At 43.0% G+C, this 18179-nt stretch overlaps 1 protein-coding gene across 2 annotated transcripts in view; it reads left to right on the top strand.

Moving 5' to 3' along the window:
* ABHD12 (abhydrolase domain containing 12, lysophospholipase) overlaps nucleotides 1-18179 on the top strand; it is a 61239-nt gene that overhangs the window by 26682 nt on the left and 16378 nt on the right. For both annotated transcript variants that reach the window (XM_042852740.2, XM_005293539.5), the window contains exons 3-7: nucleotides 3182-3287; nucleotides 8110-8229; nucleotides 11616-11646; nucleotides 15712-15757; nucleotides 17945-18074. In XM_042852740.2, coding sequence (XP_042708674.2) covers nucleotides 3182-3287; nucleotides 8110-8229; nucleotides 11616-11646; nucleotides 15712-15757; nucleotides 17945-18074 — 433 coding nt within the window. The remainder of the gene's footprint in view (nucleotides 1-3181; nucleotides 3288-8109; nucleotides 8230-11615; nucleotides 11647-15711; nucleotides 15758-17944; nucleotides 18075-18179) is intronic.

The following is an 18179-nucleotide window of genomic DNA, read 5'->3' as shown; positions in this document are numbered from 1 at the left end:
GTGTCCATCAAAATTCCCTGGTGGGAACTGCCCAAAATAATTAGCAAATAGAAACACTTCTGTGCATTTAAGAAGCTCTGAATTTGTTTAACTGATGTGATATTCTCCCCCCCCCCCATCCAGTTATGGTTTGTGAAGGATATGCCTTTTTATATCCTTTGTGAATTATGAGGCAGGTAGCCTCTTCAAGTTTATGGCTTAAATGCTAATTGTGAGTAACAGTATGTTTTTTATATGGATACAGCAGCCAAACTCCAATTAGCCTCTTAATCTGAAATGATCAAAGACTATACCTGTGGGGAAAGAAAACAAAGTAGAATGTAATCTGTAAAGGGATTATTAAAGATGCATATGGAGAGCATTCAGATGATCAAGATCCTATTTCAGTTGAAAACAATTGAAATTGTCAACAGTGCGTTAGTCTTCCAGCCTGCAGTTCCTCACCCAAAGGCATTTTTAGGAAAATATACTGGCTGTAGCAGAAGAAACAGTGACTCATCAGTGGCACATTGACACCATCACTTCAAGTGTTGCAAATACTACTACATAGGATTTTCCAGCTGATCAGATCAGCAGTCTGCTTAGTCTTGTATTGCCTAAGCCTTGTCTCTGCTACAAATGCTTTGCCGGCAGAGCCATACCACCAGAGCCTCCTGTATAGACGCAGCTTATGCTGACAAGGAGTTCTTCTGTTGGCATGGTAACACTTTTCCCGAACAAGGTTAGCTGTGCTGACAGAAGCATTCTTCTGGTAGCTGCATCGAGGCAGGGGATTTTGCCAGCATAGCTATATTGGCCTATGTGTGGGAGTACGGGTGGGGAGGGGGTTGTTTCCCGACCACACCCACACGCCCGACTAGCACCTGTACTGACAAAACTGCCCTAGACACGCTAACTCCAGGTCCTTCAGAGAGAGGCACAAGAGACCTTGTAATGGGAAATTATGGAATACCTGTCTGAGGGAAACTTCTTCTGTCTATGCAGTATTAACCCTTTCAGTCACTCCTAACACAGTCGTTTGTCTATGCCTCGCTGATAATTTTTATCATACATCTTTAGTTTCTTTCTATTTTGGTTATGTCACGTTGAGCTAGGGTGACCAAACCCAAATACAGCTTTCCATGTGAGGCTGTACCATTGATTAATGCAATGATGCTGTAATAGTTAAAGTATTTTCAGTTCCATTCTTTATACATCCTCACATTTGATTGCTTAGTTCACAGCAGTGATCATTAGGTATGGGGTGACACTGTGGAGGGGTGTGTGTAGTGGAGGTGAAGGATGAGGAAGCAGGGACCTAGTGAGGACTAGGGGACTGGTGGTGATGGTGGATGCTGGGTGGGTCCCAGAATGGGGGGAGTGGAGACAGGGCAGGGAAAGCAGGGCCCATGGTGGTGGGTGATGGAGAGGGGGGAATGACAGGGTAACAGAAACCCGAGGAAGGGGGGAATAGCACTGCACACACAGCTCTGGGTAGGAAGTTGAATGGGGTCATAAAGAGTCCCTGAAATAGAGGGGAATGGGAGGGTGATACACAGGGAGTTTGGTGGGGCGGATGGAGGAATGCAAGGAGCCCCTGGTGGGTGCAGTGTGCTTGGCCTACAGAAGCGATGGTGATACCGAGGTCTTGTGCTAATATGGAGCAACCTGAACTGTTAGCTTAACTTTTGTGTGTTGTGGTATAAGGTAAACTAGGCACATGCACAGGTATGGGTTAAATACTGTTTTAGCAGAAGCTTTAATAGCTAGCTGCATGCCCTTACAGCCTGCCTCTTTCTACACTGAGCCGCTGATTGGGGTATTCAGGTTACAGTAGGGCGGTGTTACAGAGAAATACCATTCCAGGGCTGATGTTATGCATCTATTTTTTAATCACTTTAAAATTGTTGACAGAAACTTTTTTTTTTTTTTTTGGTAAAACTTTTACATTTTTTCCATGACCTACAGTTTGGGAAACTTTTGCCTTAGAGGAAAAGACAAAATTTGGACAAATGTGTCACATTTCCCAGCCTTGAAGAGCTCTGTGTAAGCTTGACTCTCACCACCAAAAGTTGGTCCAGTACAAGATCCTATTACCTCACCCACCATGTCTCTTTAAGAAATCAGTTAGTTTTAAATAGAAAACATGTTTGGATAAATATTTTTCCTTCGGTAACCAGCAAACTTAAAGTAGTTTTATTTAACTAATAAACAAAAATGCTGTTTTGTGTATTTTTAATTGAATTTCCATCCAAATAGAATTTGACACAAATCACAAGTCAAACATTATTCATCACTTAGGGGGGAAAAAAGTATTAATTGCCATTTCCTGATATAATTAAAATTGTGTATAGATCTAGCATATCCTCCTGCTTAGCAAAAAGAAGCATCGAATGTAGTGTAAAGCATATATTTAGTTGCAAATTAACATGTTTTAATGGTTACTAGTAAACGACTATCTTTCTTTAGGAAAATAACTAAAAAGTACAAATGCTAAAAAAAGAAAATAAATTACTTAAATCAAGGTTTCCTAATTGCTGATTTAAATAGTGATTAGAATCAGTGATTTTTAAATCATTTTGATTTAAATCAATCTACCCTGACAAAGAGTGAGTGTGTGTGTGTGTGTGTGTGTGTGTGTGTGTGATTTGATGATTATCTGTTCTGTTCATTCCCTCTGGGGCACCTGGCATTGGCCACTGTTGGAAGACAGGATACTGGGCTAGATGGACCTTTGATCTGACCCAGTTTGGTCGTTCTTATGTAAATATAAACATTTAAAAAACAATGCTTTTCCCAGTCTAATTTTTACATGTCTCAAGTTACAGGGCTTCCACTTGAAAGACTGCTCCCAATTTAATGTCTCCCCACCGTGAGGCTGAATATCAGGAAAAGCTCCTTGAATTTCCTTTTTCCTCATTTCATCCCATTACTTCTAGTTTTATCCGTTTGTACCATTCTGAGCAATTCATTTCCCTCCTTGATGCTTATACCTTCCCAGTACTTGTTGCCAGTTACCCATTTTCACCTGGGACAAAAGGTCTTTCTGGCGCAACAGACAAATGTAAAATTATTCTCTAAACATGCTGCGGTTTTCTGGACAGGTTTTAGAGTTGCATTGCAATTAGCACTGTTGACTTGCAAGAAAATAGAATGTAAAAATTCAAGTTTCTGACCTTTTACTCTTTCCTTTGTGTTTCAGTGAGGGTTCCATATTTCATTGACTTGAAAAGGCCACAGGATCAAGGCTTAAACCACACCTATAATTATTACCTTCAGCCAGAGGAGGATGTAACCATTGGAGTCTGGTATGTAGGATTATGCTCCCCCTGACATCCCTTAGCATGTCCTCCGCATCCTTAGTGTGGAGATTGTATTTTGCATCCCAGTGCAGAACCCTGTCTCTCAACAACTGTCTTTCTAGTCAGTGGTCATGACCATTGTTTGTTTTCATCTGTGCATATGTGTATCTTTCTTCGCTTAGGGGTGGAGTCCATGCTAAAAGGTATGTAAATCTCTGGACCTCAACTGAACTAAGTTTTAGCAGCATGTGAAACACAGACAGATCATGAATGCAGGGAAGTTTTCTAATTTGGAAATGTGAAGGTGTTGCTCTGCATTGCTAGACTGGTTATGTCCCTGGAATGTAGAGGCGAGCTGATGAATTAAAGGTTTGCTCATCATCCATGTCTTGTTTATGTTCTGCTGTTTTGTAAAATCAATGCAGCGGAAGGTAGAAACAGAGTGTGGGAGGAGAAATGTTCTCTAGAGAGTGAGGGAATGAAAAGACTTTGCTCACATTCTAACCAGCACAAATCAGTATTGGTTGTTTTTTTTTAACTGAATTTCAGTTGTCACTCTTTAGCTCATGGAGGAGAACTTAAGGTGCTTAACTATAGGCAGCTTCTTGCATTCTCAGTGAGGCATCTGAGGCTTACAGATGTTGTGACTGGTGCTGCATAAACTTTTTTTGAGCCGGTCAGCTTTCAAGGTGACTAGTCTAGTGAGTTAGTTTTGTACATCTACCTCTACTGATAGCTTTCTATTCTCTCTCATTGCCCCTGTTTTTTTTTTTTTTCCCCTCAAATATTTTATAACCATGAAGAAAGTTCCCTCTGGCTTAAAAAGAAGAGAGATCACTACAGAGTTTACAATGAGGAGTTCAGTGGCACCTTAAAGACTAACAGATTTATTTGGACATAAGCTTTCATGGGTAAAAAAACCCACTTCTTCTCCATGCATCTGAAGAAGTGGAGTTTTTACCCACGAAAGCTTATGCCCAAATAAATGTGTTAGTCTTTAAGGTGCCACCAGACTCCTTGTTGTTTTTTGTGGATACAAACTAACACGGCTACCCTCTGATACTCACTACAGAGTTGAGATGTATGTAAGAGTAGCAACCAGCTAAAGAAAGGTTAGGCACTGTGTCAGCTCCTGGGGGGTGGGGTGAGATGGGGCTAGTTTTTAATGATCCACCTAGTGAAGTCAAATTGATGAATCCTGGGAGTCAGTTTGAGTTTGTATTGTAGTTTGTGTGTCATCACACTGATACAGTGATAGGATGTGTGTGGGGGGGTCTTTCAATCTTGAACTGATTGGAAGAATTATCCTCTTCTAAATGGTGCAATAATAGCCTATAACATCAAATTCTTTATTTGTAATGAGGTCCACAGATCCATAACATTGGATAGCCTGATCTGTGTATCCTTGCAGGTAGACCAAACCTGTCAATCAAAGACGGGGACATGTGGCTCCCCCTCTGAGAAACTGCCAGGTTTTGTCTGCCTCTCCAGCTGCAGGCAGACCAGCTCCTTCCTTCTGCAGAGCAAATTTAAAGAAGAAAAAGAAGGGGGGGAAATATGCCTTAAAATCTCCAGGCAGTCAGGGTCTGCCTTTATTGGCAGAGAGGATTGTCTTCCTTCTTGGTAGCTGGGACTCTCTCTGTACCCTTGCTCGCTCAGATGGAACGCAGTCTGGCAGGAAAGGCTGAGAGAGGAAATGAGACGCTGTCCTCTGCATCTTCCCTGCTGATTGAGGGCCTGCATGGAGGTCTGTGCCTGTTCTTGGAGACCCAGGCCTTTCTCAAATGCCCAGGCAGGGGCAGGGCTTCCTACCGCCTCCCTTCCTCAGCAGGACAGCTCCCTGCAAGCAGGGGCAGCACGTTCGCGGCAAAATCCCCTGAGCCTGGTGCAGGTGACACCAACGTTCCAGGGAAGCAGTGGCTCCCTTGTTTTTTCCCCTCCCCTCCCCCCCCCCCCACACAATGCATGGGGAGTGTAGGTTGAAGCACTGTACAGTGGGACGGGGTGGCTTTCCATCCAGCCTCTGGAGCCTGCTCTCACAGCCATGTCTGTTCACCGTGCAGCAGCTGCCCAGCCCTTCCCCTGCAACTGCTGTGGTGGTGGCAGGGAGACAGAGGAAAGAGAACCTGGTAAGGGGCCATTGGGGCTAACCCTTTCCTCCATTCCACAGCCTGCCCCCCGCCCAGCCCTGCTGTGCCTCAGGGCTAGTCCTTGCCATCAGCATAAGCCCACCCCTATCTTCCAGTGCAGCAGATAACCAAGGACTCCCTTTGAATGTCCTCCTCTCCATGAGGGGAGGAGGATCAAGGGGAGGCGTTGTGTAGCCGTCTGAGATACCTCTTTCTTATGCCATATTGTTCTAGTTTAAAAAAAAAAAAAAGTCAGAAGGCTTCAGAGCACTTGTCGAAATCAAGTATCTCAACAGAGCCATGCAATAAAATCAAACTTCGAGACAGCTGGATGGCACATTAGCTTCACATCAGTAGATGTGAAGTATGCCTATCTCCATATCCCAATTTGACAATCTCTCAGATGCTTCCTAAGCTTTGCTGTCAGAACTCAACGTTACGAGTATGAGTCTTTGCCGTTTGGTTTAGCAACAGCACTGCAAGAAGCAACAGAGGGTCCTGTGGCACCTTTAAGACTAACAGAAGTATTGGGAGCATAAGCTTTCGTGGGTAAGAACCTCACTTCTTCAGATGCAAGTAATGGAAATCTCTAGAGGCAGGTATAAAGGGAACAAGGTCTACACTCCTTCAAAGAGAGACTCACTTCCTGATGACTTGGGCAAAGGAGACTCTGCAATCAACTTGCTCCCTTCACATCCAAGGCAGAATTGAATGTTACAGGTGACCTGGATCAGTAGGCAGAAGTTAAATCATCCAGAATGGGAACTACACCCAGAGGTGTTTCATCTCCTGGTAAAGAAGCTTACGCCTAGTTTATACTAGAAAATTAGGTTGGTTTAACTACTTCAGTCGGGGTGTGAAAAATCCACACCCCTGAATGTGTTAAGCTCACCTAAGTCTCCGTGTAGACAGTGCTAAGTCAATGGAAAAATTCTTCCATTGACCGAGGTACTGGCTCTCAGGGAGATGGATTATCTATGTTGACGGGAGAATCCTACCATCAGTGTAGATAGTGTCTACACTGAAACACTACAGCGGCGCAGTTATGCTGCTGTCGCATTTTAAGTGTAGACATACCCTTAGTCTGCTTGCTTCCCACCTGAAACATAAGGTTTCAGTATTATTCTCTTGGGATCACAGAGCCAAGGCAACAGATGCCTTGTTGTAGCGATGGCCAGAAGGGACTGATGTTTGCCTTTCTTCCCCAGAGTGCTACAGAAGATCAGGAGAGAAACAGCACTGGTAATTCTGGTAGCCCCATTGTGGCCAACAGGCTTTGGTTCGCTGATCTCATTACATGGTACCAAGTCCTCCCATCTGCTTTCCATCCAGAAGGGATATGCGGTTACAAGGGCCAGTCATGCATCAGGTTTTTTAACAGAGCCTCTTAAACCAAAGAGGTTATTAGCTTCCAGGAATAAATCTAATTCAGCAGATTCAAGGGCCTGGTTGAGCTTTAATCATTGGTGCTAGGAGCAGGGTCTCACCCCCCACATCTGCATCGGTGTGACATAGTCTCAGATTTCTTCAAAATGGACTCTGGTTAAGTCTGGCAGTTCAGACTTTCAAAGGCCAAGTTGCTGCTTTGTCTGCTATGCTTAGTGCAATAAACAAGTAGTGAATTTCATCTTACCCAGATGTCCAGCATTTCTTATGAGACCTGCATCTCTTCCACATCCTCTTGATGTGCATCAAGTTCTTCTGTGGGATCTTACCTGGTTCTCAGGATCACTACAGGCCCGTTATTTGAACCACTTGTGAAGGTGTCCCGTTACTTTCTAACCAGTAAAATGGCCTTTTCTGATGACAGCCATGTCTCCTAGCAGTTTGAGTTGGGAGCTTTTTTTTTTTTAAGCCTCAATACTGCATGTTCCATAAGACTAAAGTAGCACTCTGAACTGACCCTGCCTTCATACCAAAGATTAACTCCAGGCTCCATAGAGCACAAGAAATTATTCTTCCATCCATCCTTCTCTCCTGTTTGGTGATTACAGAGAAAACACTTAAATATTACAGTATCACATGGGATATAAATGAGATTAAAATAGCAGTGTAGACACACCAGCCCAAGTTGGAACATCAAACGTTGCTATTTTTAGCCTCATAGTCCAAACCAGGGCAGTTGACCCGGGCTCTGAGACTTGGTGCTGTGGGTTTTTCTTTGAAGTGATGACATACCCAGGGAGTGCTTAGTTTTTTCCAAGGCTATGGAAATGTCTCAATTGGCTCAGAGATGGAGTTACACCTCCCTGACCGCTAACACGTTTGGTCTGCCTCTAAGCCTGTATAGAGCCCAAGACCCAATATTATGGATCTGTCGACCTCATTACTCCAAAAAAGGAAATTTTGGGGCAAGACATGGATACGTTTTCCCATTCTTTGCCTTAAAGGAGAGCTTTGGTGAAGACTACTTTTAGAAGCTGAATCTTGAGCTTTCCTGAACTAGATGGGAAAATCACGGCAGCTGGCCTGACTCTGCCTACTTGTATTGTAACTACTGAGCTATAGTATAGTACAAATGGATTGAAAAGTACGGATTTGTAGCATGTAGTGTTTGCTGTTTCAAAGGTTTAGTTCTTATCTAAAATAATTTGTTTGTGCATTACATGTGTCCGGCTGCACTTGAGTCCTACTGAGATAAACAAATCTCTGATATAGAGGGTGAAAAGTTGAGTAACCAAGCAATACTAATTTTCTAGGCACACAGTTCCAGGAGCCTTATGGAAAGATGCTCAAGGCAAAGGCCAGCCGTGGTATGAGGACACTTTGGGATCCAACTATCCTGTAATCCTTTACTTGCACGGAAATGCAGGAACTAGGTAAGGAACAAGCATCAGTTATAAAGGGGGATAGCATTTCTTTGATTTTATGTATTCTTGTTTACATTGGGTTGCAAGATCGGACCAAATAATGCCAGAGCAGTTTGTTTCTGTGGGTTAAAAAATAACACCTGTTTTTAAAAATGGAAATACTTTGGATTTAATAAGTGTGGGGAAGGGAGAACTGACTATTGTTGGACTTACTGCTGGAATGAGTTATCATCAGTTGCCTTTCCAATGCATTGTCTATCATGCTCCTTCATCCAGAGGTCTGGATATGAGAGGGACAGGATGAGTGTTCCTTATGCTTCTCGGAGTGGCAAGAGGCTTTCGAACTTACTGGGCCAAGTGTGGGAGGGAAGGGAGCACTCATTTCCAGCATTGTCAAATGTCTGGCCATGTAAATGATGCTATGAAAATAGCAGCGAGAAGTTGGCTATGCCAATTTTCTTATATGCTGCCGAAACACAAATGCCAGCTGCTGCCGTTAGTTCATTTTATAATTTCATAATGTTGAGGAAAGGAAAACAAAGGCAGAGGGAGCAGGCTAGCGAGTCTGGCTCAAACCAGGCAGGGCACTGAATTCCGAAGCTGCCAGGGCAGGAAAGCAGGGGTAGAAGTAGTCTTGGCACATCAGGTGGCAGCTCCCAAGGGGGGTTCTGTGATCTAACCCATCACAACACCTATGTGTGTGTGTAAATTCTCAGGGCTTTGTTCTGGGGTGCTAAAAACCATTATCAGATGTGTGGAATAGCTTACCATCCTAGCTCTGTGTATTGTAGCACTTTGACTTTCCCGTGGGTGAGGCATGAGTGTGTCTCTTTTTCTTTAGCAATCTGTATATTCCAGTGAGTATTGGCACATTTCAGAGTTCATTAACACTCATGTACTTTCAAAGCCAACATCCATTTTAGAGAGTGTCTACACTGCAGGGAACACAATTATAACAAAGCTGTCTCCTGACCTGCTTTAGTATGACTATGGAATACTATTAAGGTTCTTTGTGCACTTCCAGTTACAATAGTGATGTGAAGCAGAGTCCCCTGATTTGGTTGTACTGGTAATGAAGGTTCTATTGCATCTTAATAGCCTTTTCATCTCAGGAAGGGCTCATTTTTCTGTCCAAATTGTTGTTTTAGCAGTGTCTTATTCCATACAAAAATCTAAGGCAATGGAAGATAAGTTTGCAGGGCTAAGCACTCTGAACTCATGAAATGCATGAGCAAACGCAACTTTGGCAACCTTTTGTGCATATGTATTACAGTACAATCGTCAGTTATATGATCATGCTGTTTCTGATCATCCAATTTTTTCCTACTACCTTGTATTCACAGTGTAGCATCTTGTAATAATGGAAGCTGTTACCAGGACATACATATAATATACAGATTAGAGTCACTGCTTGGCAACTCCGGGTGTCACAAAAATTAAAAGCTGAACTATGGAGTCATGCATGCATTTCACAATTCTTTTCCAGTGCTAAGAAGAAAATGCTGCAACCTGATTCTCTTTGCCATTCAGTTCTATGTCCTTCTACAGTGCACACCCAGATACACATAACTTACTGTTAAAAATGCTGAAATCCATAAATATTGCAATTTTGTGTCTGCTAGCCACTGAGGTGTGGAAGAAAAACCCTAAAGCAGTTTGTGGACTCTGAGACAAGATACACGTCACTTTGCTGGAGAATATGCCTTTTAATGTGATGTAGGAAAATACATAAAAGTGATGAGTTATATTTCTGAACCCGGGTGGCTGTGAAGGATCAAGGGGAAGGACAGTGGATAGAAGTACACCAGAACATCACTCTTCATCCTTATTGTCCTTTCTCTGTGTGGAGAGAGGGTTGTTCCGCCCCTCGTTTTGCTCCCTATTGTTGAAGGCACTGCGTAACCCCGGATTCTGAGCTGCAGCAGCTTTTCCTCTCGCTGACGAGGCGAGAAGCAGCTTCCTTTGGATCATGTCTAGACTAGCTCAGCACTGGCCAGAAAGGAGTCCGAGAGGGTTCGGTATCTGGGCAAGTTTAGGGCACAGACTTTGATTTCCTTATGACAGTGTTGTGCTGTTGGTAGATGACCAAGGTCTCTTTCTAATTGGAGAAGACTGTATTTGTGACTTAGCTGCAGGAACTGAAGGCTCAAGGTCATTTGTAGTCTGCTAGGGGTTCTGGGACACAGCTGTATGAGGACAGACTAACTTGCAAAAGGACATCAGTCAGGCTAAAGTATGTAGCTTCCCCAGTAAATATTCCTACTTGCCCCTGAATGTATTGTTTGGTTTGAGATGGAGTGCGGTTTTTGTTTTAAATCCAGCCCTTACGATTCTTTCCAGTCACTGTGCATTAATACCAGCAGAGCCACTGGATCTCATGGCAGGCCTAGGTGTGTTTGTTTTCAGAGGCAAATCTACAAGGCAAAATATTAATGCTGTGCCCAAGTTAAACAGTCCAGTAAGGGAAACTGATATTTTAGCATTATTTTTACATCAGTGCAGCATCTGAAGCCAAATCTGTTAACACTGCTTCACTGGAGATTCTGCCATGGATTAGCAACATGATTTGCTAATACTGAAATCTTAAGGTTAAGGACAAGTTGAGATTTAACTTTAAAATCATTCCTGATAGAGTTGGCTTGGCTCATTGCCTCTTGGGTTTTTTGGAGTGCGTGTCACAAACCAGCGAAAACTTTCATTTTCTTGGTAGACCTGGAATTTCCTCTGCATATGTTTTTACTTGTTTGTGGGAGTTGGGCAGGAAGACAATGTTTGGAATGAATGCTTGCTGTGTCGTCCAGTAATGAAACTAAGGGTTGTTGCCTTCTCAAGGCAAATGGCCAAGTAGTTAGGTAAGGTATACCTCTACCTCAATATAACACGACCCGATATAACACGAATTCGGATATAACGCGGTAAAGCAGTGCTCTGGGGGGGCAGGGCTGCGCACTCCGGGGGATCAAAGCAAGTTCAATATAACGCAGTTTCATCTATAACACGGTAAGATTTTTTTGGCTCCCAAGGACAGCGTTATATCGAGGTAGAGGTGTATTTAAAATGTATATTTTGTAAAATATCAGCATTTGTCCATATTTAATTAGAGACCCGGAGAAAAAAGTACAACTCTGAAGATATGTGCCTTTGGAAGCTTAAATACTAATACAACAAGGAGTCTGGTGGCACCTTAAAGACTAACAGATTTATTTGGACATAAGCTTTCATGGGTAAAAACCTCACTTCTTCGGATGCATCAAAGCTTATGCCCAAATAAATCTGTTAGTCTTTAAGGTGCCACCAGACTCCTTGTTGTTTTGGTAGATACAGACTAACACGGCTACCCCTGATACTAAATACTAATGTCTTTTCCTCCTCTTTCCCTACGTTTCCTTTCACAGAGGAGGGGATCACCGGGTGGAACTTTACAAGGTAAGTGACTCCAAACTGTTGCATTATGCAGATTGAGCAAATAAAAGCACTAAACCTGTCATCACAAAATATCCTGGTCTTATTGTACTTTTCTATAAAACGAACCATAGTTCTACTATTCCTTAGTGACAAGCCTGTGAGTATTCTCTCCTGGATTTATAGATTATATCCTTCCCTTTATAATTGGTATCGGAGTGCTGGTGCCTGTAAATGATCTGATTGCCATGCCGCTTATCCTGTGAAATTCCCTTTAGCAAAGCCTTCTTAATTCAGGTCACTTCTCCAGTGCTATTTGGCAACTCAAAAGAGGCAGATGGCTGTTTCTTTTCCTCCAAAACAAAGAGCAACTGAGTTTCAGCAAGATGGCACCTAGTGTTTAAAGAGAACGTAATGAAAATATCATCTCTGTTTTTAGTTTCCTGGGGACCACTGCATACTGTAAAACATTTTCCATTTGCCCAAATGGACAAATTAGCGTTGTAGTTATTGTGTACTTGAGCAAGAAGCGCAGACAATGTCTGTTTTAAAAAAACACCACAACTCCTGAATAAATAGAGCCTGGGCATAGTCTAGTGGCTATAGCAGAGGACTGAGCGTCTGGACACTTGGGTTCTAGTCCTGGCTCTGCTGCTGCCTTGCTGTATGACCTTAGACAAGTCACTTAACCTGCCTGCCTCAGTCGGCTCATCTAAAATATGTGGCAACAGCTGGACTCAAAAATTATACTTGGTCCATGTGCCAGTGGTATGTAAAAAAGAAATCTCTGTAAGTGCATGTAGCAGCAAATTCAAATTGGCCAGGTTCTGGCCCCTTTCTTTGGGGCTGCCTGTAGGTTCTGTGCATCAGTGGAGCTGCCCAGAGTCTGGAAAATACATTCAGGTAGTTTTCCCTAACTTCCCTTGCCCAGATTACAAATTTCTGAGCAACTTGGTGTATCTTGCAGGTTGCAGCAATGAGATCAAGATAACTTCACTCTGCTGCATGGAAAATAATGAGCATCAGATGTACAGTGGTGATTATTTTGGTGGGGTATGAAGCAGATCGCTAGAAAAATTGAGACACAACAATAAGTAAGCTAGTGGACAGAGAGAGAAATGGAGTGGAACATCCCTTCTCAGCACCAGTAGTTGGGTGATGGTGCCAGGGAAGAAGAAAACGCAAATCCTTAGACACGTACCTGCTAAGACCAATGTGAAAGATGGTGATGTGGGAGTGTGGACATACGTGTGATGTCCACTGACAGTGTTCTGCTGAATGACAGGTTTCAGAGTAGCAGCCGTGTTAGTCTGTATCCGCAAAAAGAACAGGAGTACTTGTGGCACCTTAGAGACTAACAAATTTATTAGAGCATAAGCTTTCATGGACTTATGCTCTAATAAATGTGTTAGTCTCTAAGGTGCCACAAGTACTCCTGTTCTTTTTGTTCTGCTGAAGTTGAGTTTCTGCCTCTTCCCTAAACACACCCTGGTGTCTTGGCATAATAATTTCTAAAGTATTTCAGGATCAGGTGATGGAAAAGTACTATATAGGCACATAGTACTTACATGATTATGGATTACACTATTTAGGAAAAGGGAACTCGGTTCCCTCACACACTTCCAGCTACAGAGATTGCCATCCCTATAGTCAAACAAGGGCTGTCCGTGGCTCTGTTATGGTTAGTTTTAAGTAAAGAAACTTAGCCGGCAATTGCTACATGATTAAGGCTACAATTTTGTCACGGACAGCTCACAGGCATTAAACAAAAATTCACGGAAACTGTGACCTGTCCCTGACTTTTACTAAATACATCCCTGACAAAATGAGGAGGGTCCAGCACCCTGCCTTGCTCTAAATGCAGCGACTGGGAGCTGGGGAGGGATGCCCCGCCACCCTGCAGGGCTGGGATCTGGGGGGCCCCACTGCCTGTGGGGGTTGGGAGATGAGTGGGGGGAGGGCAGCTGCCGGAGTCCCTCCGCTGCCAGGGATGGCTGAGGAGCTCTGGGGTGCTCCCCCGCCTGCAGGGCTGGGAGCTGGGGAGGGAATCCCCCGTCACCCTGCAGGGCTGGGGACCTGCCAGGGTCCCCCGGTGCCTATGGCGGCTGGGGAGTTTGGGACCCGCACCGGCTGGTCAGTTGCAGGGGTCCCACGTCGGCTAGGCTGCTGTGGTGCCCCAATGACATGGAGGTCTCTGGAAGTCATAGAATCCGTGACTTCTGCAACCTCCATGACGCAGTCATAGCCTTATACGTGATTACTGTCACCCTGTTTTATTGGTGACCTTTGTTGTGGTGTTGGAGAGCTGATCCAGGCTTCTTTGTTCTGCATATCACAGGCCTGTCCTATTCACAGCAGGAATTGAAACAATAAGAGCATTGTGTCGTGGAACTACATATTTATTCGACACAAGCACAAACAGTTGAAGGGAAGACATTGTCCTGTGTACCATCCAGGGACATGACAGCAAAGAGGTTCTGTTTACGGTTCTTGAAAAATGTATAAAGCCAGCCTTTCCTTTACCCGCTCTCCCCCAACGCCCCACGCTGAATATGTCAGAGTAAATCAGTCTTGTAAAGCTAATAGTCATATGCCTGGCTCTGATGACTGGAACAGGCCACACTCTTCGTTTCAAAGTATTCAGACAAAGGAGTTGCCCTGATTGCTCCTACTTTCTTGTGTAGACAAGACCTAAAAATGCCAAAATAGACTTTACCCACTGCAGGTCCTTTAAAATGTTGTAAGTTGGTACACCGTGATCAAGATCTGGACTTTAACATCACTTTTACTAAGGCATTTAAAAAACAAATTCCTTTGTTAATGTGGCTGTTTTTTACGTGTTTGCAACAGAATTTACAAGGGTCATCAGTGCTAAGACATAAATGTAAATCTTCATGATAACAGACTAGTTTTCTAAACAATATATTTTAGATGAGACATTTGAGCTTGTTAAGAACATTCAAAACCTAAGACAGCCTCTTCTGATCTATCATACACGTTCATGTCATTAAACATTCATAAGCATCCACAAAATATATTCCATGTATCAGCTGGGTAGGAACAGCCTGTACATTTGACTAATATAAATAAGGCAGCCTTTGTACTGTTTCACTGAAAAATCTAAAGGTTGGGGCGTGGGGTAGACAGCAGCAGAATTTTGAAATCCCTATTGGTAAAATAGTTCCAGAAGAGAGGCTCTGGCTGGAATGATATCCGTCTCCTTTTGGATTTTTGCTTGATTTTTCAGATTGCACTGATACAAACAAGGCAAGGTGTTGTCTATTGTTTTCCCGAACTTAAAGCTGGTGTTCATACAGATGAAAATAATGCTTCCTTAAGACACTGTCACTTGGGCAAACTATAAAGCCAAGTGAGTGAGTATCTACAGTCTCAAAGACAACATTCATGCTTCAAGGGAACATTTAAAAAGACTCTAAGGCTTTTGAGTGGTTCCTCTTGTAGTTTTATTACTGGTGCTGTGCAAAAAGTGACCTTAAGCTTCAAGTCATCACATCTGGAAGAATGTGGAGTAGTGATCAAAACCAGCTGAGAGTAGGTAACAAAGAAATGCTCAGACTCCTCTGGGAGCGCATGTAGAACAAATACCTCTGTGGAATGATCTGTCTATTTAAGGTACTCCTAGGACTCCCATTATCATAGCAGCCAAGCACCTAGCTGTCTTTAATGTGTTTATCCTCACAATGCCCCTATGGTCCCCATTGTACAGATGGGGAAAACAGAGGCTAAGTGACTTGCTGATGGGCACATTGAAGTTTGTGGCAGAGCAAGGAATTGAACCCAAGTGTCATGAGTTCCAGACTCTCACCCTGACCACGGGACCATTCTTCCTTTCTGTTCTGAGGCTGGGGAAATAAGCAGAAACAAAATTACAATCTGAAATAATTGGGTGTGTGCAAGCCCTTGCCTGGATCATTGTGTATTCCCTTCTTCTGAATGTTGGGTCGATGCCATAAATTAGAACACGTGCTATGGAACAAAGTTCTCTATTGCTGGGTGTGACATTTAAGTGATAGTACAGCTGTTACTCAGTTTGTGGGTGTGTGTTAAATGCTTCCTTTTTCTGTTTAGGTTCTAAGTTCCCTTGGTTACCATGTAGTCACATTTGATTATCGAGGTGAGTGTTTGTTTATTTATTAGGAAGCTGTGTTTGGCTCTGTCTCTTATCTAAAACTGCTACTTTTGATCTTACAGCTAACTGCTGTTTTTACAGTTTCAGAAGCTGTTACTAGTTAATTAGACGTTTCTTGAATTTTCATTGAGTTCTTAAAATCTCAGCAGAATGCATCACTTTCTCCAGTGTTTCTCTGATTTGTCTTTCCCTGTGTAGCACATAAACCATGAGATCTTACTACCTTTTGCCCTTCTCAAAGCAGGTACTTATATGACCCGCATCACCGAAGTATCTGAACGCCTCAGTCTTTAATGTATTTATTCTCTCCAAATCCCTTCGAAGTACGGCAGTGCTATTCTCCCCAGTGTATAGGTGTGAAACTGAGACACAGAGAGGCTACGTGATTTGCCTGTAGTCACCCAGGAAATCTGTGCAGAGCAGGGAATTGGACCCAGCTCTAGGCAAGAGCCCTAATCACTGGACCATCCTGCAACTCATGGATTGAATGGACACTGCTGCAGCAATTTATTCTCTGATGTCTGTATTTTTTAAGACAAAATCTGAGTTATCTATAGGTTTCTTTACCACCCTCCCCAACTTGCTGTACTTCCAGCAGACTAGTTTTGAAAGCAGTTCATTGGGAATGCCACCCGCTGGCCTTGCAACAATTGGATGTCTGGAACTCTGCTCAGCAAAATGTACATTACATCCACTGTTAGTAATGCAGGGAAGTCCGTACAATTTCCACTGCTAACAAGTGGTGCAGGGTATAGTCTGTGTTAGCTCAGTACTCTTTTTTCCTAAATCACACAAACTGAATGCTATCTTTTTTCCAGGCTTCATCTAGTAACGTGTTGCTGCCCTTTCAAAGCATTTCACACCTGCTGTTCAAAGAGAAAAGTCTTTCCAAAAGCTCATAAAATTCCTTGTCATAATCTTTTAATTTTAACTCGCAAAAGAACCAAGTAAACATCTTAGACTGGGTTGGTGTATAATCCTACATTAGCTTGTTGAGGGATGCTAATGGATTTGACCCAAGCCATATTTATAAATATGCTACTTACAGTTGGCCACGGATTATACTGATTTTTCTGATCTATGAACCAATATCAAACACCTGTTGAGTAACAACGCTGTTGGACAAGGTCTCATCAGAATCTACTGCACAGCTTGTACCCCCTCTCTTTAGAGATCAAGCATCCAAATGTTTTGAAATTTTGTTCCTTACTCTTGCTGATGTGTTTTACCTCTGTATTTGGCATTGGTGTGACTGCTGCTGCAATACTGTGTCCAGTTCTGGTGCCCACAATTTGAGAAGGATGTTGATGACTAGGAGAGAGTCCATAGAAGAGCCATGAGAATGATTAAAGGATTAGAAATCATGCTTTATAGTAATGGACTCAAGGAACTCAATTTATTTAGCTTAACAAAGAGACGGTTAAGGGGTGACTTGATCACAGTCTATAAGTATCTAAATGGGGAACAAATATTGAATAATGGTCTCTTTGATCTAGCAGAGAAAGGTCTAACATGATTCAATGGGTGGAAGTTGAAGCTAGACAAATTGAGTGGAAATGAGGCATAATTTTTTAATGGTGAGAGTAAATTAATCATTGGAACAACTTACCAGGGGTCCCAGTGGATTCTCCATCACTGACCATTGTAAAATCAAGATTGGATGTTTTTCTAAAAGCTCTGCTCTAGGAATTATTTTGATGAAGTTCTCTGGGCTGTTATACAGGAGGTCTAGACTAGATGACCCCAGTGGTCCCTTCTGGCCTTGGAATCTGAATCTGAGGAGAGGCATTTAAGACCTGAAAGTGGCCGTTCTGCATGCAAGAACTGGCCTATTGTGGAACCAGAAATGCAGGATACTGGAACGTTAGCTTCCAACAGGAGCACCAGCTCTTGCTTTCATTGTCTGCCAAACCCACAATCTGCTTGGCAACTGGCAGTAGCCAAGTTCTAACAGTAGAAGCTTGACAAGATACACTGAGACACTGCGCTGTGCCGGTCTTTGTCTTTCATTCCAGCTTTAATTTGGTGTGCAGGTACAATACAGCAAGCAGGAATATTCTTATGTTTCAAATGCCTTCACAGTTGTGGGCATGCAGCTTGTTGATTGAAGGCATAAGAAATGCCTTATTTTGCTGGATGGCTTAGGTGTGACTTAAAATGTTTGTGTTTCAGGGTGGGGAGATTCTGTGGGCACTCCATCAGAGAGAGGAATGACCTATGATGCACTCCATGTTTTCGACTGGATAAAAGCAAGAAGTGGAGACAATCCTGTCTATATATGGGGGCATTCCTTAGGCACAGGGTAAGCCTCCAATTCAGATGGCAGCTTTCTAGAATAATCAAAGTAGGTTTATGTTGATCTTTGACAAATGTAGTGCCATTTATGGATAGTAGCTATAATCCATTC

Source organism: Chrysemys picta, chromosome 3, assembly GCF_011386835.1.
Source record: "Chrysemys picta bellii isolate R12L10 chromosome 3, ASM1138683v2, whole genome shotgun sequence".
NCBI lineage: Eukaryota > Metazoa > Chordata > Testudines > Emydidae > Chrysemys > Chrysemys picta.
The sequence above is the reverse complement of the archived record's forward strand: the minus strand, read 5'-3'. Positions and strand labels throughout refer to the sequence as shown.